This window comes from Hippocampus zosterae, chromosome 13, assembly GCF_025434085.1.
Source record: "Hippocampus zosterae strain Florida chromosome 13, ASM2543408v3, whole genome shotgun sequence".
Classification (NCBI taxonomy): domain Eukaryota; kingdom Metazoa; phylum Chordata; class Actinopteri; order Syngnathiformes; family Syngnathidae; genus Hippocampus; species Hippocampus zosterae.
The window spans coordinates 6,089,591-6,112,640 of record NC_067463.1 but is presented as its reverse complement, the minus strand read 5'-3'; the positions used below and the strand labels follow the sequence as shown (position 1 = coordinate 6,112,640).

The 23,050-nt window shown below is 44.3% G+C and overlaps 1 protein-coding gene across 1 annotated transcript in view; it reads right to left on the bottom strand.

Moving 5' to 3' along the window:
* Window positions 1-429: 429 nt before the first annotated feature.
* cxxc4 (CXXC finger 4) overlaps window positions 430-23,050 on the bottom strand; it is a 32,577-nt gene continuing 9,956 nt past the window's right edge. The window contains exon 3 of the mRNA XM_052084512.1: window positions 430-2,170. Coding sequence (XP_051940472.1) covers window positions 2,126-2,170 — 45 coding nt within the window. The 3' untranslated portion in view covers window positions 430-2,125. The remainder of the gene's footprint in view (window positions 2,171-23,050) is intronic.

Sequence of the window (23,050 nt, the reverse complement as noted above, 5' to 3'; positions counted from 1 at the left end):
AACGACCCGGCAATCACTCTGATGCTGGCGCTATCTCAGGAGCACATCTCGCCTTCCTTAACCCCTCCCTCACATAGTCCCAGCCATCATCCTCTGCCCCCCCAACCCCCTCCCCAGTCCCCCACTCCTCTCTACGCATTCTAGCATGACAAACCACATGGGATTTCGCTCGTCCTTTAAAGTCTGCTGCCTCCGGGAAGCACTCTTCCCCGGCGCAGCGTTTTAGCATTCTCGGGAATACGTGACTAGGGAGGCAAAAGGACGGTGTGAGATTCATCCCATCACCTCCACGTCAACGGGCGGGTGGTGGATAAAAAAAACCCCCTCCAAAACAAAACAAAAAAAAAACAAAAAACCCCATGACGATTTATCAACTGATCTTAATGAATCCTTTTCTTCCGGATCCAAAGTCAGGATGCCAAAAACGTTCTTGAAGTTATTTTATTAGAACACATAAAAGCATCACAACAACAATATACAAATTCTTAAGTCGTCTTTAAAACGGAAAAAACACATTTTGCACATGCAACAACAGGGTTCAGGACAATGAGGAACCGTGGCTGGATTCACACCACGCGCTTCAAGCGACAATTCCGATTTGTGGCACAATTCAGGAAAAAACAAACGAAACAGATGGACACGTATCGGATACGTACCAGTGCGAGGGCAGCGTAAACACACAGATCAGATATACCGACAAAGTAACCTTGCCGTCATACCGTACGTGCGTGCATCCTTTTAAAATTTGCCAATAGTGTATTGATGGTTAAAAAAATATCACAAACTACAAGAGCAAAAGAATATTTCAAACTCAACTTATATTACTCTTTCAAATAAATGACATTCAGATGACCTTGAAAAAAAAATTCCCGCTATTAACCCAGGCTAAACTTAGAAAGATGTTCATCTTCCCTTACTACCTTGAGAGTCTATGAAGAGTTAGCCAAAGGCCAACTAAACTAAATTTAAAGTTGAACATGGATATTATTCATGAATTAGTGAGTGGTTACTTCCATGTTGGTGCTTGTGAAGTTATTTCCTTATATAAGTGCAGGAGTCACTTGAAATGTACATGGAAATAGTCCAGAAAAAAAAAAGGGATCGAGGCTTGAAATCGGAATTGTGCACATTTTGACGAGCAGTGTGAATCCAGCCTTATTAGATCATACTTGGGGGGGGGGGGGGGGGTGAAAATGGAGCGCATCGCTCGAGCCCCGCCCCCGCCCCCCCACGACCCCCCTGCAGCTCCAGAACAACACCTGATATGTTCAATATGTATAAGTGTACTTTCATTGGTGTCAAACGGGAAAGGGTTTCATGACGATGCCTCTGCTGACATCCATTCTTTTTCTTTTCGTTTTTATTTAAATACACCTCCAAACTTTTCCATCAGGAACTCTCCAGTGAATTAAATGCTCAGTTTTGTCTTTTTTTTTTTTTTTTTAAAGTGCAACACACCACACAAGACAATGTGCCCTGTACTGTGGCGAGTCATCACAAATCTCAACAAAAAAGAGAGTGGGGGAGGGTGGGTGTCATTCTTGCCTCATCGAGACAAAAAAAAGTGGATGCTGAAATGGCTTCCGGATGATTCCTGGGAAGTGGAAAAAAAGAGATATCGGTGGGGGAGAAAAAAGGAGGTTGAATAATTATTGCTCCAGAGTAAAGTGTGTTGCGTTTCTCGTCAAACCGCCTCCCGTTGGGACGGCGTCTGTGTGGTTCCAAAAAGATTGTCCTTTTTCAAGTCCTTTCTTTACACGAGCTCGGCGGCGGCCCATTCTCGCCCGGCCGCCAACACTGAAAACACATTCATAAGACACCAAAAATATACATTATGATACTGTCAAAAGGTACAATAATTACACCGAAAAAAGAAACAACAGCCAGTATGTTTTTGACAACTCCGTCCCGTCCGTTACGTCCGCTTTGTATTCCGTCCTCCGCTCCACGTGTGTATGTGTGTGTGTGTGTGTGTGTATTGGGGGGGGTGTTGTGTGAGCACGTGTGTGTGCATTTGGGGTGGGAGGGGTGGGGGTGGGGGCGCTTTGGGTCACGTGCTCCGAGCAGACGGTCCACGGTCGATCGTGACCTCCTGCCGGGTGATGGATGACGGCGGCCGGCGTCTCTAGAAGAACCACCGAAACGCTTCGCCATTAGTGACCGGCGTCCTCTGCGGAGGAGACACAATGCGGAGATGTGTGTTATTGACATATGAAAGCAACAGAAGACAAGATTTTATGATAAGTATTATTTTGCTCCCGGGCTCCGCCAACATCTGGTGTTTACTCAAGCGCAGAGAGTTAAGATGGGTACAAACATACCGACAATCGCGTTGGATTTAAGCATTTTCTCTCACTTCTGCTAAAAGTGAGCAAAATGACCCATTACACTGGCCCCCCCCCCCCCAAAAAGTTGTGATCTTTCTTTTTTCCACGCCGATTTATTTATTTGTTTATTTATTTATTTTTATTTACATTCGATAAAATGTATAAGGTAGAAACAAATAATTATAATAAAGATAACATTTCTGCCTTGAATTCATATACTTATTGCTGTAAGCATTAAGGAACAAAAACTCTTATTCAGTATATTCTTGAAATTCATTGGCGATCAATCGATCCAAATTTGTATTTTCGGTCAAATATTGGAATCTGCATTGGACTCAACAAAAATCCATATCGGTCGTGGCTTGGTAAGTACCGAGGCCGACACCAACGGTGTTTGGGCAGGTCCAAATTTTCATGCGACATTGCTTTGAATGCGTCCTTCACAAACAGGAAGTCATGACAACAAGGCCGGCGATGAATAAAAGCACTTAGTTAAAAAAAAAAGTCAAAAACCCAGGGGGCCACTTTCGGCGGCGACAAGCACCAAAGCGAGCAAAGCGTTTCATCAGAGATGCAGCCAAGGTGATTACATCCACGCCCCACCTACACCCCCAAATAATCACCACGCCGCATGAAATATTCCATTCCAATTCCCAGGAAGCAACAATGAGGCATTTAATTACTGCGCGCTGCAGCCGCAGTGAGGGGGAACAGTGCATCATTTCAATTTGAGCCGGCGCCAACAGAAAGCTCCACGGCAGAGTGGCAGCCTCTCCTTTCCCAAACTCATTTAGAAGTCAGAGACATAAAATAGCGAAGCCTCCCACCAATCCCCATGACCAATTAGCGCTCTTTTTATTTTTTTCTGCCCCCCCACCCCCACCCCTCGCTCTCGTTTTTTTTTTTTTCCTGCTGTTGAGTGGGAGGAAATGGTGCATAATCACAACTAAAATCACTTTAGCCTGAGTGGAGGGCAATTTTGCATTTTAATGCCCCGTGGCTTCTTAAAGGCATACTAATGAGCGCCCGTGCTTCTGCACGGACACAACGTTAAAAAAAAAACAACAACAACAACAACAACACCGGACGTGACATTTTCTTTGGCATGTAGCCCTGCCACTCCAACTTTGTGTTGGTTGCACAAATTAAGACTTCTTGACAAAAGATAACCATTGAGTGTTCTTTTATGCTACTACAAACAACTCCTGGGTGGGTGCGCTGACGTGGCGATGTGCCATCATCAGCAATTCAAAAAAAATCCCAAATGGACAAAAACAAAACAAAAACATTGCATTTTTGAAGCCTCAAGAACATGCCATGTTATGTCGCTGCCTAATTGCATGGACGTCACGAATGATGCTTTCGGAAACAATTAAGAAATGCGAAAATTATACACAACGGACGCTATCTAGCAGGCTAGCCGATAGGAGACGCAGTAGCCCAAAAATGATTGCGACGTCAATAGGTGGTCCTCTTTTTCAGAGAGTAAACAAAGGGCTCACACTTTGATGCCCACGAACCGAAGCTGAGCTGCACTGTGTTGGGTTTGACAAAAAGTTGAACTTCTTGTCTCCGTTAAGATATAGACTGGAGCTTCTTGAAACATCTCACGCTAAAAGATAATCATTCAACAAATGAAATGAAAAGTGACAAAGGAATACACTTTTCCTTTGTCTCCAAAATGAGCCTTAAATGTTTGTGAGTTGAAAGCAAAAGAAGTGTTAGCGTAACTGTAAATATTTTCAAAATACCAACAAACAACTCAATGCCATAACAGTGTTCCTTTGTAATTTAACTTAGAATACATTGTCAGACAATCTAATTGCTACAAAAATCTAAAAATATATATATATTTAAAAAGCAACCTTATCTAGTTGTGTCATATCAGTAAAGTCAACACGCTAACTGCTAGCGGCAAGCTAGGGACACCACATTTTAAAGATCTGCTAAACATTAGTATTAATGACGACTTTTACCATTAAAGCACCAAAAATGTTTAAAAGGATTCCATCAGTAAGAATTCAGTTTATCATATTTTGTAAGACCTTCGAAATGCTTCACCGGTGACATTATGCTGACAGCTAACGCGAAACTGGGAATACCACATATTCAAAACTGGCCTGTATATATGATGACATTTTTAAAAAAGTGGATTTACTCGGTCACAGCACCACCAAACCTGCCACATTTATAACACATTCTGCTAATTGGTCATTTTAGAGGGACAAATACGGCTGTACCAAATGGCTCATTTCGGTTTTGAGCGGGCGCTGCTCTTTCAGAGCCCTGTCAACATTGGAGAGCTAGCTTGAGGCGAGAACGCTTGTGTTAATCCATATCCTTACATTGATCAGTCGCCGGCGGAAGTGTGGCGGGCGAGAGGCGATAATGACCCTGATCTGGGCGCTCGGCATGTGTTCGTTTTGTTAGCTTTTTGCCATATCGATCCGGTGAGGCTCGAGTCGCCGCTGGGAATGGCACGCCGTGGCCTCTCTCGCCACGAGACCGGATGGAGGAAGGCTCAATTAGGACACGTCTACCTGAGACAGGGGGGTCAAGGGGGGGAAAAGTGGCCAGTATAGGGCATTCGTCCGTCTATCTTCTAGTGCGCATATCTTAAGTCAAGTCAAGTCAACAGTATTTATAGAGCACTTTCAAACAGCCATCGCTGCATACAAAGTGCTGTACATAGAGCAATTTAACATGCACAATAAACAGATGAGCTGGAGCCTGTACCAGTTGACTTTGGGTGAAAGTCGGGGTACACCCTGGACTGGTACCCAGCCAATCATAGGGTAGATCTAGACAAACACCTAAGGACAATTAGGAGCACAAGGACCGCCACATCACAATTTATGGCCCACTAAAGCAAACAAAGTGTCGGCTTCATATTGCTCGCAAAAGGGTTTTGTTCTTTCCAATTTGGCAGGAAATCTGAATCCAATCATATTTTTCAGCAAATCCCTTGCGAACATAAATGGAACAATAATTGTTGACTGAAATATTCGAATGCTACGATTTTCCATGACTTCTCATTACAAGTGGTTGTGAACACGATGTGACACAAACAAATAGAAGAAATGGCGCATTCAGTCATACCTTGATTAACGAAATCCAAGCCAGCAAAAACCACAGCAATTCTATTGGTTTGCATTTTGGAAAAAAACAACAGACATCGGACCCCGCTATTTGTGGGGGATAGGCAGCGGGCCGGCCCGCGAATTGCAAATATCCGCATATAACTGACACCCATTGAAATAAACTTCGAGTGAAAAGTCTTTTCCCACAACAACAAAAAAATGGGCGAAATGGCAACCCGCCCAAATTGTGAAATGTTGAACAACATGAAAAAAATAAAATGCGAATTTGCTAATCCGCAGGTGCCGAATCATGAGTCAGCCGGGGTCGTCCGTGTTCTATTAAAATCCAATACAAGACAATGTCAATAAATTAACTAGTTTCCTCAAGTTTAATTACTGTAGTCATTGTCGTTTTGGTGTGCCGCATTTGTGGCTTTAAGGGGCGTGGCTTAGTGAGGAATGGGAGGAGCTGGAGTTGGACCGGTATTACAGTGTGAAGGTCTGCTATTCTATATTATATTTACTATATTTGTAGTTGTCTCTGTCCCATTCAATCAATGAACGTGTGCCTCTCCTTGCTCACGTGCACATTACATAAACTGCGCCCCCCCACTTGTATTTATTCAAAAATCAACCGAGCATGCACAATGAGTTTGACTCCCCTCATTTAGAGTCTTCAATTAACCTAATTGCACATTTTGGGGAAATGGGAGGAATCCGCATTCCTGTCAGAATACCTCACGCAAAATCATGCAATGCCCATACGAGAAGAACGCCGAGGAGATTCGAACCCAGAACCTTAGAACGGTGAAGCGGACAAGCTTAACACTCCAAATAAAAACAAAGCGAGCAAATCGGCAGAGATGGAAGAAGGCAAGGGCAAAGAAGAGGAAGGGTCGACGGGGGCACGACACCCCGAGGTTTTCACCTCGAATCAAGACGCCGTGGCAGCAGCTCAGCCCCTCATGAACGCCGCGGCGTGTGCAGCCGAGCATACATAACAGGGCGGCTTGCGATCGCACACGCAGCGGGAAGACAATTTCCCGCTCCGGCGGGCGAAGTATCGACGGGCCAAGCGGCGTCTCTCGACCTCAAATGAAGCGCACGTCCACGGTAGACGGCGCATTCTAAATGCCATCTTGCCGTGATAAAGATGAGGAAAGAAAGGGGGGCGGGAGGGGGCGAGGGGGGAATGACACGTGGCGGAAGAATTTGCTGCTGATTGCGGCTTAAGGTCTCTGGACAGCCGTGACACCCCGTGATCCTCACTCAAGCTGGCAGGTGGGGGCCGCAATGCCAGCTGATTGAAGCCCAGTGGAAAGAAAGGAACAACTTGAATAGGAAACGTCAAAGTCAAGTCACGTCGCCGCCAAGTCCGACCACCGCAGGGTGCGCAGGCAGACCGCTCATTTCGGCTTTTCATGATAGACGTACGGCGGCTTATTGTAACGCTCATTTTTCTTCGTCTTTGGAATTTTTTTTTTTTGCCACGCTCATTCGTATTTCCGGACATTTTAATGCTGTCGTCCTTCGTCGCAGCAATTTCCATTTTTATTTTGGGATCCGTCGTTTGCGATTGGAGACAGCTGGGATAGGTTTCGGAACGCAAAGCGGGTCAGAAAATTCATGCATGGATGGATCCCTAGTTACAAAATAATAAATATGGCCAAATACCATCCATCCATCCATTTTCCGAACCGCTTGATCCTCACTAGGGTCGTGGGGGGTGCTGGAGCCTATCCCAGCTGTCTTCGGGCAGTAGGCGGGGGACACCCTGAATCGGTTGCCAGCCAATCACAGGGCACACAGAGACGAACAACCATTCACGCTCACACTCACACCTAGGGACAATTTGGAGTGTTCAATCAGCCTGCCACGCATGTATCGCAAAAAAAATGTAAGTATAAAACAACTTTGCGAGATAAGCAACATTGATGGTGGCCGGATGTTGTGAAGTTAACTAATAGTGTCTAGCGGTGGAGCACCTGAAGCTCACAAGTAAAACTTGTCAAACTATTTGCTTGCAAAAATAAATAAAAAAATAAAACCTGCCGTGCAGTGGCTCTTACCTCAATAAACTCGTAAATTGGGCGACTCGTGGATCAAGGTAACGCAATACTTTCCAGAAATGGTGGCTAACAATGTGTGTTCAGAATCGACCACATTTTTTGTCGCGGCCCACTTCGGAATTACGGCTTCCCTCGGAGGGCCGAGGCAAAATCTCAACGTTATTTATTAGCCAAGGATTATGAAAGTTGACACACATAATTTTCTCCGGCGGGCCACATAAAATGACGTGGCGGGCCGAATCTGGCCCCCCGGACCTTGACTTTGACACCTGTGGTGTAGATTCTCAGTCATCCAGGTCATTGTTGAATTGAGGCAACATGACTCCTTCTTGTTCAAGATGTTTCCCCATTTTGGCCCTGAACTGAAAAATGAATGATGAAGAACAAAGTCCCCGTATAAAAGACGACCCTTGCGTTCTGAACTGAAGAAGCCTTTTTGGATGAAAGGTGAAATGTCTTCAGTGACCAAAAAGAGTCGAATTGCCTCGATTCAAACTTTGCTTATGACCATGATTTTGGACGATGGAAACTCGGTGGGAGTTATCGGCCATCTCCATTTTCTTCTTCGTGTCATCGCACATCTGGAATAACTTGAATTCCTCCAAAAACGTTAAAATTGGGTCAAGGTATCTCAGCGCTAATAGGCAATGATACCAAATTTTGGGAGGGGGAGGGGGGTTATAATTGATGCGATTCATGGAAGAGCTTGGTCCCGATCCACTGCGAGGCGACACGGTTTTGCCTCGAGCTGAAAGCAGGTGCACATGTATCTGAGGGTAAGCTCAAGCCCCCCCGCCCCCAAAATAATAAAAAGGCACAATGAGTGCACGAGCCTGCCCCCTGGTCTACCCCGCAGCCTTGGAGTCACGCTGAGCCGCGGCCAGAGATAAACCACTCAAGACGATGAGGGCGATAATGGCAGACGCTACCGCGCCTCAGAATTCAATCAGCGCCGGCATGTCAGCGCGGATGAATGTAAAAGTGAAATATGCTCGCCGGCGCGCGCTAAAAGACGCCACGCGGGGCTTCTGGGAGGAACAACAACAGGCGAGGAGGAGGAGGAGGAGGAGGAGGAGGAATGGCGAGCGGGGGCGGCGGCGGGGGAAAGTGAGCAACAAAAAAAAAAATGAAAATGATGTGTCTCTTCTTCTGGCGGCGCAACCCCAGCGGCATCCTGAGCAGACTGACTTTAAGCGCAGACTGCGAATAAATTACCCTTTTGAACTTGGGGGGTGATTGCAAATGTGCCCCGCTTCCTCCCGAGATATGTCTGGCGCTAACCCCTTTGCTCTCGGCTCCCCCCCGAGTGATCGAATGATAGGAATGCAATCATGGGCCAGCTTTTAATTTGGCGGAATTATTGGTTTGAGACGACCAGCTCGCGTCTTCCGACCTGAAGTACGAGATGGAAAAGTGGGAAGACTTCCCTTCAAAATAGACAAACGTGGTAGTCGACGTCGTTTGGTCATTCTAGAGCCGCCATAGTTCTTGCTCTGTTAACGCCGGTTATGTTAAAACGGTTCATCTAGATGTCGAAATTTTGCGCTGAGCTAACTGCTCCTCAATATATTTTTTTTTTACACCTGGAGGTGAACACCAAAATGTGGTACCCAGGATGATTGCTCCCAAAAATAATTGCTCCCGGGGTGACCGGTTCTTGCACCCATGGTGGTTGCTTTGTAAGATTTTGCACAGAGGGACACTACCCCCAACCCCCAAAAAATGTTTGCCCATATTAATTAATTTTAAAAAATTACCTTAAAATTTGCTCCATTTTTGCACACAAGGTGACTGCTCCTTAAAATTTGGCGCCCAGGTTGACTGCTCCTCAATTTTTTTTCCCCCCCTAGAGTTTGTGACCATGTGGGTGACCATCCCCCCCCAGATTTTACACTCGAAACAAGTAACGGACAAACAGTTTTTGCGCTAGTGACAAAGAAATTCTAGGACAGAAATCCGTTTCTTGGTTGGAGCAAATTTGTCGCGATGGTTTTCTTTGCTTTCTTGAACCAGCCAGAGTTGTTCCCTTGAACATTCGGCGATGACGCCCTGCGCTGAAATCAGCGTGGCTGTTAAGGCTCAAACTCCCCGGGATCAAGGAGAGCGGAGCTGGGGGGGGATGATTTTCATCACGCTCAAGTAGGGAAGCGACACACATTCGGTGGGGCACGGCTAAGAAAGAAGCGGCGAGTGGGAGTTTCGGCGGCGCAGTCGGCCTGAACTGATGGCTTATATATTGCCTGTCACTTTATTCGGCGGGAATATTGGGGCGTTGCCAAGCTCAAACCTGGAAGGTACAGCAATCCATCACCGGTGCCGCAGGCTGGGGGGGGGGAAAGGACGGGGGTGGGGGAATCTCATCTCCAAGCTTGTAGCCAATATTCCCGCTTACCCCAATGCCATTTATAAAAGCTACCTCTCGCCAAGGCCGCCGTGACAGAGGGGCGCTTATTTCGTCGTCTCCGCGCCAATGAACCCCCCCACACCCCCTTCCCCTCCGGGCACTGCGTTGTATGGCAAGAAGACATTGCATACGGGGCAACGATGACTCAAATTACGGCAGTCGTTCTGGCAGAAGTTTGTTCGCAAGAAAATATGTAAGTCGAGACGCGCTTTCCATGTAAATGCCCTAATTCGTTCCAAGACCCTCAAAATTCAGACGTAAATGTTTTCTAAAGCATAAAAATGCATCCAAATATGGAACAAATACACGTTACAATTAGATTATTGCACAATCAATGAGAGTTGTGCATCGTGGAAAAAACAAAGAATAGAAAAAAGTGATGGTTATTTAACTTTTAACTGCATCCTTGCCATCTTTTTGCCCTCTTTAGTTCATGTTTTCTCCCAGACGTGGTTTTTGCCTGGCGTTTTGAAAATAATTGATCCATGGATGTTTGCTTTTGTCGGCTTTTAACAACCCTTCGAATTTGTCCATACTGTATTTTTACCTTTCGAATCTTGAAATTTCTTTCGTAACAAGAGGCAATACATTTCCTGTTGTTCCTTTGGCAACTTGAAAATTTCGTATGAAGAGACGTTTGTAAGTAGAGGTTAGCGCTGTATACAGTATTCGCACGTCACTATTCGGACTCTCATAGGAAGAGTCGAGATGGAACTAAATGCACAATTTATTTAGTTGTTCGGGATTTCGTCAGTTCTTCAAACCATTCATCGGCTCAGTCTGAGCAGCCATTTCAGGTGAATTTCAGTTCACGTACCTCTACAAACTCCTACAGGGAAACAGTGGCTTATAATATGAAGTATACTAAACAGGAATAAAGCGCGCCGCTATCCTTGGAGAGACAAAGAGAAAGGTAAAAGGTGGTACTTGGTGCAAAAATCTCGAGAACCACTCGAGGAGAATTGTTCGAGCGATGTCAGAGCTAGAAACTCTCGTTTGAGTGCATGACTAATATGGTCATCCTAAGTGAGAAAGCACCAGCCAATTTCTTCACACACACACACACGATCTCACACGTCGTCGTGTGATCGCACGGCACTCCCAAAAGGTTTCACTCAAGGTCCAGCTTTTCACCAAGCGTCCCTTAGGAGCAAATCACGCTAAGTGTATTGCGGGTGTTTGTGAGTAATGAGGAATTTGGGAGTTTTTTGCTGACTCGGCTCATGCGCCGAGGTGGTGGGGTATGAGGGAGGGGAGGTGGAGATGTATGATGGTGTGTTTAAGAGCGGCGAGAGGCGGGCTGGTCACAAGGAGGAGGGGGGGGGGGGTGGGGTGGGGGTGGAGGGCAGCGGAGGAAAACCAAATCCATCTCCATCTGCGAAACATCCTAAAGCTGATTACTAAATTCCGTGGGAGGAAGAAGAGAGAGCGCGAGCGAAAGAGAGCGGGCGAGCTCGAGATGAATGAAGGAGAAAGCAATTAGCCTCGGTGCAATTCCAGCAGCGTCCCCTGACTTGATGTTTTTTGACCTTCGCAAAGACTCTTGCCAAAATATTGCCGACGTGCAGATGGACCATATGGCGACGAGCTGCTGGAAGGCCGAGGTCAGCATGACTCCGCTCGCGAACAGCCGATGTACTTGACGGTGACGTCAGTGTCAGACAAGTATTTTATAAGGCGCGCGTAGGAGCGGATGCGCATAACAATGGCGTAAAGCACCTGAACTAACTGGTCCCTTCGGTACAGACACAGACATACTAAACACCGACCTCCCCAAAAAAGGAAATATATATATATCTATATATATATAGATATATATATATCTATATATATATATTTTTGTAGAGGAGCATATACTGTATGTGCCACCCGAGCGGGAACGTTTATCAGCAAATTCTACCCCGGTGACGAATGCTTGCCGGTTTAATGGTGGTCGCGAAGCGCATACGTCTGAAAATGTCAGCAATCAACATGGCTTGGACTGTTTCATGCAGTTAACCTGAGGCAAAACAATACCAAAAAAAACAAAATCAAGAAAAAAAATTGCGATCTCTGTGAATATCATATTCAAATGTATGGGTTTGTGATTGGCTCAAGGGGAGATGACGACAGCTGCCGCAAAATCCATATGGCACTTGTTGATTTCTGAAATAAAATCTTTCTTTTCAGCAAGTTTTCTGTAAGAGTTATTGTCCCGTATTTTCTGCGCAATAAGGCGCACCTAAAAGTTCCAATTTCCTCCAAATCTGACGGTGCGCCTTATAATCCGATGCGCCTTATATATTGATCAATAGTCTGATTTCTTAGACGTAGTCTTTGAAATGTTCTGTAAAGCGCTTTGTTACAGCTGCAGAGGTTGTGAAAGCGCTATAAAAAATAAGGCTGTATTGTATTGTATTCCCTTCAGTGTAGCTCCATCTAGTGGATGCATAACGCAATGACAGCCACTATTGTAGCTTCTACACTATGCGCCTTATAATGCGGTGCGCCCTATATATGAAAACGATTTTAAAATAGGCCATTCATTGAAGGTGAGCCTTATTCTCCAAAGTGCTTTATAATGCGGAAAATGACGGTATTTGGTCTGCCAGTAAGGGTGGCTCTATTTTTGTCTGCTTTGGCGCTTTTGCTTGGACAATTTATATTTTATTAGACATGGCTTTGGCCTAAACACAAAAACAGCAACTCAGTGAGTTTTTTTGTGGGCGGCAAATACCAGTGAATAGGTACACCCCCAAAAATCCGTGAGTAGGCAAATTCACAAATACCGAACCACGAATATGCGGGGTTCACCTTATTTGGGCGACATGAAAATACATCTGTTCCCCGCTACGGACACAGCTGAGTCGCTGATGTCAGGACAGATGCTCTCCATAAGCAGCTAAAGGCGAAACACCTGCTGGATACATGACATCACCAGCAGAGGTGTAGCCACGAGATCCGTCTGCTTGTCATGTGCCTCTGTCGGAGTTTACCGTTAAAATCTCGGGGATATTTGCCAGCTAGGCTCGAGGAGCTGGGGACGCTAATGTGCGTGCATCTAATTCCAAACATCACAGGGGGAAGGCATGCAGAATGTCATTTCTGGGAGACGGGCTCGCAGACGCCACGACGCTTCAATTTGTCACGCGAGGAAAATCCCTTCCCACACAGATGGGAGCCTGGGCCCGACGCACCCTTGGGTCAGAGGCAGCCGTCTGCAGTCAAGATCACCTTCCTGTCGGCGCCCGCCTCCATTTCAATTAGCTTTATATAAGCACCCTTGTCCGACGGGGGCATCTCAGGCGAGGCCGCTCGGAAAGCTAATTCCTCCGGGAGAAAACCTTATAAGGTCGACGCCGACACGTACGCCTTACAGGTGAGATTTTAAGGGGAAAAAAAACAGCAATAGGGAAGCGTGATGAGGTGACAAATGGGGCAAGTAAGAATTTCTCTTTCAGAAGCACTGACCTACATTTCTTCCGTGAAATTGTATGAAGTTATATGCAACAGTCTTTTCTCATTATTTCGTAGCATTTCTCTTGGCTGCACTTTTTTTTTTTTTTTTAAATATCAGATTACAGTTTACGTGTTGTCATTTGAATCTAATCTGCCCATGGTCATGGTACAATTTAAACTATGTTGCCGATGGAATTGTTTTTGAAAAGGGGAAGTCAAGTTAAAAAATTGTATTTACAATAATACAGAACATTTCACCCGTACTTTCCCATCCTGCTTACTGTCTGGTCATGTGACATTCGCAAGCTGAGCCAATGATTGGTCCTTACCTGAGCCCTGAGCAACTGTGATGTCATTTTCAATCGACAACAAGAGGCAAAATGGCCGCCCTCGGAGACGGATTAATCACAGGTGGATTTTGCTGCTTAATTCAGATTGCACAAACGCAATATTAATCAGAATGCCGTGTTTAGACTCGTGGAGCCGCATGGAACATATTGTGAAGAAAATGATTGACTTGACTTCCCCTTCATCCAGCCAAATTTCTCACCACAGGGCCAAAGCACAATTTTTGCACAAGTCTTCTGAAGTTCGAGTAACAAACCGCAGACATGGACACATTTAATAATCAGCATCTCTGGTGATGCTGATGTATTTTATTTCATTGTCTTTATCATGTTATTAGCGAAATATTGTTTCTGAATCAATTCAAATGATGTAAGCGGAAGAGTTGTGTATATTTTTGCAAAACTGATGGTTTCTAAATTTCCAATGGGGCGAATTAAGTTTGCTAAATTGGGGCGGCATGGCTCAGTGATCGAGTTGTCGTTTCCCAATCCGGACGTTGGTGGTTCAACCCCCGGCTAGTGCAACCATGTCGATGTGCCCTTGAGCACGATACCGAAACCCAAAGTTGCTCCCGACTGCGTCACCAGTCGATGAATGAGGTAACGGCGTGAAGCGCTTTGAGTACCCGAGGTAGAAAAGCGCTATCCAAGTGAAAGCCCATTTACCATAAAACGGGGCTTTCGGAGCAGATAAGAGCCTTGCTGGGGTCGAGTGCAGGAAGTGAGATACTGGCTCGCATGTGCACTCACACTGTATACAGTGGCTGCAAACCACATGCGCTCTTTGTGGTACAGAGCCTGATAGCAATTTCGGTTACATAAAAGTAAGATTGCTTTCAAAACGTTATGATCTGGATTTGTTTTTGTTAGTGACGGTCACTAAGGGAAATTTGGCATGTGACATATTTAAATAATAGGAGTTTCTTTTAAAAACAGAGCTGTTTAAAAAAAAAAGGAACTTCCCAAATTAAGTTACCGTATTTTCCGCACAATTACGCACATGTAAAAGCATTCAGTTATTATATTGTATTGTATTGTATTGTATTGTATTGTATTCCCTTAAGCATAGCATCATCTAGTGGATTCAGAGCGCAACCGCAGCCACTATTATAGCTTCTATTCTGTGCCTTCGAATGCAGAGCGCCCTATATGTGAAAACAGTTTCAGAATAGGCCATTCATTGAAGGCGCGCTTCATAATCCAAAGCGCCTTATAGTGCACGCTGCGTCATCAGTAGGTCAACGAGGAAAAGTGCTTTGAGAACACCAAAGGCATAAAAGTGTTCTTCTATAAGTGAGAGCCCATTTACCATTTACCATCCAAATCCCTCTGGACGCCCAGGTACCAAATGCACGGCCCGCCGCCGCGAGGTCAGGACATCAATTCTGAGTGCAGAAAAGGTGAAAAGACATGCCGGACATGCGTCGGATGTTTCAATACCCGAGGGATCCACGACGGAAATCCCCAATTTCCCAGCCAAGTCGCAGGCCTTTGAACAGCGAACGCGAGCAGCGAGAAGCCGCGTGGGTGCAACGAAGCTCACAGCGAGGCAACGCGCCGCAACTTGTGTGAAATGCTAAATTGAAATGCAAAAGCAGGAGCGGGGCCGCCTTGTTTGGAGCAGATTTCTCAGCATCTGTGTGGGAGCGGTGGATCTCGGAGGGACTTTACGCACAACGCCCCATATTTACTGTAAATCAACATAATATTTAGGTTAGACTTGGTGACGACAAACAGCTCAAGTGGAATCTTTATCGCCACTCGTTCTCCCGATTGCTATTCAATTCAAGCAGAAGTTGGAATATTATTTCTTGCGTAGCTCTCTGGACAGCTACAAAGGAAGATTTGTGGTTACCCCAAAAATGTGATGGAAATAAAACAGTGAGCATTACAGTTTCAATTTTTAATGCCCATTAATACTGTATGCAGCATTTTTAAGAGTTGTCGCAGTTTTTTGCCATAGCCATTTAGTGCGCAGCAGAAGATGAAATCAAAAACGGAGAAAGAAGGTGTAAATAGCAGAAGACAATAAGAACGTGGCAAAGATAACCAGTATTTGTGGACGACTAATATTTTTGTGCAAAATATAAAGCATATATATATATATATATACATATATATATATATATATATATATATATATTAGAACTGTCAAACGATTAAAATATTTAATCTAATTAAAAATGCAACTGTCATAATTAACTCAAATCAACTAAAAAATTAATCGTGATTACTCACACATTTTTTATCGTTTCTGAATTTCCTTTTCCATTTTAATGCTCTCATCAACATGGAATCATGAATCAGTTTTCTATGAGCCAAATGCAAATATTTACTCAAATAACAAATTCGATTTTCAATTTTACATGAACATTTTTCACTTGGGTGCAGTTATTCACACATAATCTCTCACACAATATTACTGTCCATCAATAATGGTGAAAAAAATATTTTGTCACACAACAGCTGCTTTAATAGCTTTTTTTATGAAATCAAAATAGAGCAATATAACATTGTAAAGTGCACATCTAAGGTACACTAGTACTTAGCCTATAGTGGATTTAAACCATGGTTGCATACTTCATTTTTCTCAAGTTTGCTTTCAACACAGCGGTCTGTTTCTGTATGTTTGTTGAAGAATAACGAGACACCGGACAACAGTGTTCATTATGTGCCGCTATATTGGAAACTGCCGGCCGTACAAACAAGCACACGCACTTCCCCCGTGCTGCAGGGGCAAACCATTCTGTAAGGGGGGGGGGGGGGGTTCACTCCCCCTAACACAGTAAGGCTATGTTGATTGTATTGGTCCTACTTGCGCGGAAGTCTCTCTACGGTTTTGTGTAGACCTCATTTCGAATGACTACACTTGGTTCGATGACAACACTGGAGACATTTTACTTTCGCTAGGTCGCTACACTGTAGGGCACTGTCACTGTCAGACGAACACAGAGAAGCTCCACCCGCTCTATTTACATGGACACAGAACACTGTAACCTTCCACACAAAATAGTTCCAAACACGTAAAATCGCGTCAGTAGCATACATCGTATACCTGTATGATACAGATGAACAGATAACTTTGGTCTTGTCAGTGGAGCAATATGGCAACTTTTTAAAAGTAAACTTTCCATTCATAAACTCTAAGTATCCGTTTTCGGTGTCTCGCGCTGCCGTGGCTGGCAAAACAGACATGGGCGTGGACTTCTTCAGCGCGCTTGTTGTTTTGTTTCTGGTGTATTTATAGAGCAACGTAACATCCGCTTGTGACGTGAGCCGCGTTAATCTCGCGAGAAAAATTTTAATCCCGTTGAAATTCATTTAAATTAATGCCAATAAAAACGCACTAAACTGACAGATATATATATAAATATATATAAATCTATATATATATATATATATATATATATATATATATATATATATATATAGAGCTTTATATATATATAAAGCAAGGTATTTGGGTAATATTTTGTATTTTTTCGTAAAAAAAATAGTCCCAATTTTTATTAGTAGGACACAAATATTGGTTAAAGTATTGTATCATTTGTATTTTTTTCACCAATATTCTTAAGGCACTTATTTTAATTTTCCTGTACAAACACATTTTGGTTTTCCAAATTTCTAATACATTTTGGCACATTTAGATATGTTGGACAACAAATTAAGTTAGCATTTTTTAATCGCTATCTTTATATATTTATTCTAAATATCCCAAATATTTTAGATTTTTTTTGTATTGTACTTTTAATTTGAAGTAACTTTTGTTATATTTGGACTATCAAGTGTAATATCAAGTGTACAAGTTGAAATATTTTTCTGTAAGCATACTTATGCTTTGCCGCGTGCCGCCGCATTTCTCTCATTTTCGGTCCATACGTTTGTAAGAGGAAATGTTTGAAACGTTCGGACCATTTACAGATGACCAAATACTGGACCCAATAAAGAGCAAACAATTATTTATAAGAAGATGATAGATGATTGACATTTTGAATTGTGATTCATTTAAAATGTGCGAAAAGGTGCAGAATGCAATCAGGGGACCATTAAAAAACAACCAGGCTACATTTGGGTTAGAACACGATCATTTAGGCTCTTTGCTAAACACAAACAGTGCAGGATGATCCATTATGGTGCAATTGTTACAAAAAAATGGTCTTTCTCATGGGGAAAAGTGAGTTCATGATCGAAACATTACGAAAGGATACTTTTATGCACATTGCTATAACCACAAAATGACAACAGAGTGAAACCGTGCGATGTTTGCTCAAGGTTATCGTACCATCAGAATCTGAACCCGGCCCACGCCTAATTACGACAATAAAACACTCAGAGCATTTATGACGCTGCTGTTAACATTAACGGTGTCACAAATGTAAAAAGAAGTTAATTACTTGGGGTGGAATGGTAAAGGTTATAAAAAAATAAATAAATCACGGTTCAATACAATAGGTTTTAAGGTCACGGTTAGATTCAGGACAAAATGCAAACGATAAAAGTGGAAGAAGGAACCGAGTTAATGACGTTTATAATGAAATGAAAAACTGCGAGCGATAAATTGCCTCTGACAAAATAGGATCAAATAAATTAAATGGAATGTGAAATAAATGTATAAAGTAACCTTTTTTTAAACATTATTAGACACTAACGTAGCATGAAAAAAAATACATTTTCATATCATATACGCAAATGTAAATGACATTTTTGAAATTCATTCTCCATTTTCTGAAAACTCACATATTTGCAGTTTTGAGGCTTTTTCTATAAATCCCTCAAATGGCATGAGAGGAAGTCAAAGCCCCATCTAAAGAGGATTCACCCCCCCAAGGCAGTATGTCGAAATGATACAATTTGACTCAGAGACTAATATTACCGTATGTCGAGGACGAGTTAAGTTTAGCCTGGGTCGCGAGTGGAAGTTACATACAGTCCTCACCCCAGCCAATCGCAGGGCACACAGAGACAAACAACCATCCACGCTCACACCTAGGGACAATTTTGAGTGTTCAATCAGCCTGCTGTGCATGTTTTTGGAATGTGGGAGGAAATGTGGATTATTTGAGTTTGAAATGATGACATTTTGGAATCAATTACAGTTGAAATTATAAATATATGCAATTGTAAACAATTTTAAGGGGTGCATCAATTATTGGGTTGTTTTTTTTTTAGGGGGGGCGTTGTATTCGAGCTCAGATGATGCAAACCACCTTCGATATTGAGTCACAACGCATTTCACACCTAAGCAGGTGATGTCAAGCTAGCCAGTAGCACTTCTGGGCTAAGGTGGGAGTAAGATAAGAACTTCCTTCCCGTGCTGAGTCATTTCACCTCATCTGATGTGTGTGGGGGGGCAGGGGGTTCCCAGTTGTTACTGAATCATACACCGATCGAGCAAACATCTTGTGATGAGCGACAACAAACCGTGAACATCTTAATAGTTCATCAGCAGTGGGAGACAAAAGAAGAGAAAAGGAGAAGGAAAATGTCCACCTGATGATCATCCATCGTAAATCCTATCCTTTGCCCCGGCGGGCGGGGGGGGGGGGGGGGGGGCACAGCCCCACTTCACACCTCAGTGACGCTTTCTAACCTCGGGCTTTCTGTCAGGGAGTGTGGGAGAAGTGGGGGAAGGGTAACGGGGGAGAAAAAAAAACGTGAAATATCGTTCTGGGCATGGTGTCAGATGCTTGCCATGAAATATTCATAATGTGCGAGCAGAGCCACAATAGAGGAGGTGGCGGCATGCGAGGATTTGACTTGCAGAAACGGAGACGCGGGTGGGGGCTGGGGGGGGGGCACATTGGCCGATTTATATCGCCGTCTCCGGCTGTCACTCACGGATTTCACTTTCACTTCAGCACGGCGTCGTCCTTTGAACCAACAAACTCACCCGTCGCTAGAATCCGTCCAATGAAGCCTATTTGGGTGCGAAAGAGCCGAATTAGAAAGCAACAAAAAACCTTGGCGTGGATATTCTCTCAAATTATTTTACGAGGATATTTGGGTGAACCGTCAATTTGTGCGATCTTACTTGAGTAAGGTTGGAAGCGAGGCGCGCCGATGTCGGTTGACTTGGTGAATTTTTAACCCTTTTTAGGGACAGCAGCTACTACAGTGGACAGCTTCTCATGTTATCAGGTTACAAAGTGCATGAAAGGGTGAGACTCGTGCTGATTTGAGGAGAGGCAGTTATACGTCCAAGTGACAAATTGAGACAGAGGTCCCTATTTGAAGAAATTCGACATTGCCGTACTAACGATTGGAGCCAGGTATCTATTTTGTGCTCATATAAGGATGGAGGCTCGGAAAGTTAATGTTGGTTGATTGGATGATGAGGATTTTCCATTTCTCCCCACGAGCACAGTTGTTGTTGTTGTTGTTGTTGTGGTTTTTTTAAAGGACATGTTGATTTGGGAACAGGCATTTATTTTTCCAAGCAGAAAAAGTAAGTGGCACGTTAAGGTCGTGGTCAAGCTTGATTGAAATAGAAATCACAGTAAAAGCTATTTCTGGCGACTATTTCACTGAATAGTTGTACCTTGTTGTGTCTTGAATTGCTGTATCGTTTGTAGGAGGCATTTATTCGGGGTGGGGGGGCGTCCATTTTAAATAAATGCTTCAGTCAGGTTGGAGGCCAGGGATGCTGATGGCCAGCGATTAGGAAACAGGAGATTTTGTGTTTCTATGCGCGAGTCCGGTTGTTCTTAAAGCAGGTGTTTATTTCGGGAGAGGCGTTTATTGGTCCTCGTGGCATGCGGCACAAAAGAGGCCTGCCGTATCTACGCATTCATAGCTGGTGCTTGTTCGGCAGCTCGCCATGTATACGTCTCTCGAACATGTTATACCGTATCAATCCTGGCACAGTCCGTCGTTGTGTTTTGTTCCTTTTTCTCAATGGCATAACAGAGGTGGAAAAAGGAAGCACTCCAACCTCGCGGCTCATGAGCGCAACCGGCTGCACGCAATTATCACCCTGCCACCGCAGCCCCAAGCACCAGCCAACCAAGTTTGGAAAAACTAAAAAATGGGAAACCGTTCTGATCATTTCGACATTTACAATTATTTAGTACTGGACTGGCTGTTTTGAGAAAAAAAAGGCCTGCAGAACATTATTTATTTATTTTTTTAAACTGTCAAGGTTTGAAGAGGTACAATTGGGCCATCCAGTAACTGAAGGGTTGGCTGTTCGAATCCCACTGTGACCGCGTCATGTGTCGTCGTGTCCTTGGGCAAGACACTTCACCCACCTTTGCCTCCGGTGTCACTCGCACTGGCTTAAGGCTGGGTGTGAATGTTTCGTAGTGATCGGGGCGGGGGGGGGGGGGGGGGGGGGGGGGGTGTACAGGGTGAATATTGGCAGCCGAGCTTGCGTCAGCCTGCCCCAGGGCAGCTGTGGCAACAGAACGTAGTTTACCACCACCAGAGCGTGAATATGTGAGTGCACGAATAATGTCGACGCTATGCGTCTTTGAGTGTCCCCAAAACATGCGACATAAAAGTGATGCATTATTATGATCATTTTTATGATTATTTAAACCGTGAATCCAAAGAACAATCGGTTTCAATTCATGACGCTACGTTCATGCAACAATGCCCATTTCCGATTGTGTTTTGCTTAAATCCCATTTTTTTACGAGACTCCTTCACATGACAAAAAACAAACCTGTCTTGTAATGTGAAAGGAACGCGTCCGTGATGTAACGCGCATGCACACAAGACGCCGAATGATAAGCAAAAAGGAAACAACGCCACGTGGTCCGATGTTTATGGAAGAAAATAAATGAGTCATGGCTCGTTTCAAAATGGCAGGGGAGCGCAACAGGAGGAGGTAGAAATATTTTGAGGTATGAGACAGGGCTCCTCCAACTCCTCATCGCATAGAGATGTCCACTAAAGATGATGTCACATTATTGCCTCGCATAACAAATGAACCGTCTGTTACTCTCAGCAACTTTGAGGATTCAGAGATGTCGTCTCCCAAGCAACCCGACCCCCCCCCCCCCACCGATTGTTCGACTTATTAAAGACCTTGACTTTGCAGCGTCCATGTCAGGGAAGAGCACAGCTTCCCCGTTCTTGCCAGCGGAATATTATGGAGAGTCTTCACCACACGTGCATGTTCCCAAGCCCTTCCTGTGCATTTTTTTCCCCAAAAGCAAATAATCCGTAAACCTTTTGAATGTTCTAAGATGAATTCTAAATGATATCCAAGTGTTTTGGGGATAGCAGGGTTCATTTAGCATTGAAACTATTAACAGTGGCAATTTTAATTGTTTTTATTATTTATTTATTTTTTTGCAATCTGCAGCAAATATTAGTTGCCATTTTCCATAAATAGCGCAGGTTTATTGTCCTGTAAGATGCTAAAATAAATGTTTGGGTAGAGTGACCCTTATTTCCAAATTGATGATGAAATCCTCCAAAGAACGTGTCGATTCAAAACAAGCCAATCACGTTTTGAGGAGTATTAAAACATTTTGTTTCCGCGAGACGTTGCCGTGCGTTCACCCTTTTATTATTTTTTTTCTCTCTCGCCCCTCGGTAATGACGAGATACCTTTTAACTTCTCCGCCGGAGTCGGCATCAATAATTTACCGCCGTCTGTTTAAATTTTAAAAGCGCCACACATTAACGTCCTCGCCGCACCTGCTCTTTTCACGCTTGTCCGTGCTCGGCCCGGGCTTGCCCCCCCCCCCCCCTCCCAAATCGCTCTCCACATCCCTAACCGCCCCCACTCTTTCTCTCTCTCTCCCTCATAAAGACAATGACAATGACTTCTATGTCACCACTGAAGCAGGGATGTTAAATCACACAAGGGCAGAGCGAGGCGACGGGCCACGTAATGTGAGGGAATCATCTAGACGCCTCCGATTACGCTTTGTCCCTAATTGGCAGCCGTGGTAAAAAGGGGTGAATTCTTTAAAGGCGCCGCGCGTTGGGGCTCGCCTGAGGACGACAGCTTTCTTGCCACCTATGGAAAGCTGACAGAACATCCGCGCGGAGGAGGTTGGGGGGGGGGGCAGCGACGGGCTACGCGTTTAATTAATGCATCCTGGTGACGTGACAGCGAAATCCTATTGTCTTGATAGGGGCTTAAGGTTGCCCTTTAGGTTGAGATGCCCACCGCCGCGTCCCCCTCACCTCGTGCGCGCTCAGTCCAAATTAATCGGCTGTTTTAAAGCTTGAATAAACCCGCTAAGTATAAAAATCTAAAGGCCGACTTCTTTTCCCTCGGGCTTTTTTTTCGTGTGCAGTTTTTGCCTCTACCCGCGGAGATTGGCTGGGAGCACTCAGTGTTATCGGCCAATGGGGGAGGTAAAGGTTCGGGGAAAGGAGGCGGAGGGGGAGGAGGAGGAGGGGTGGCGAAGGCTACAGATTGGTCTTT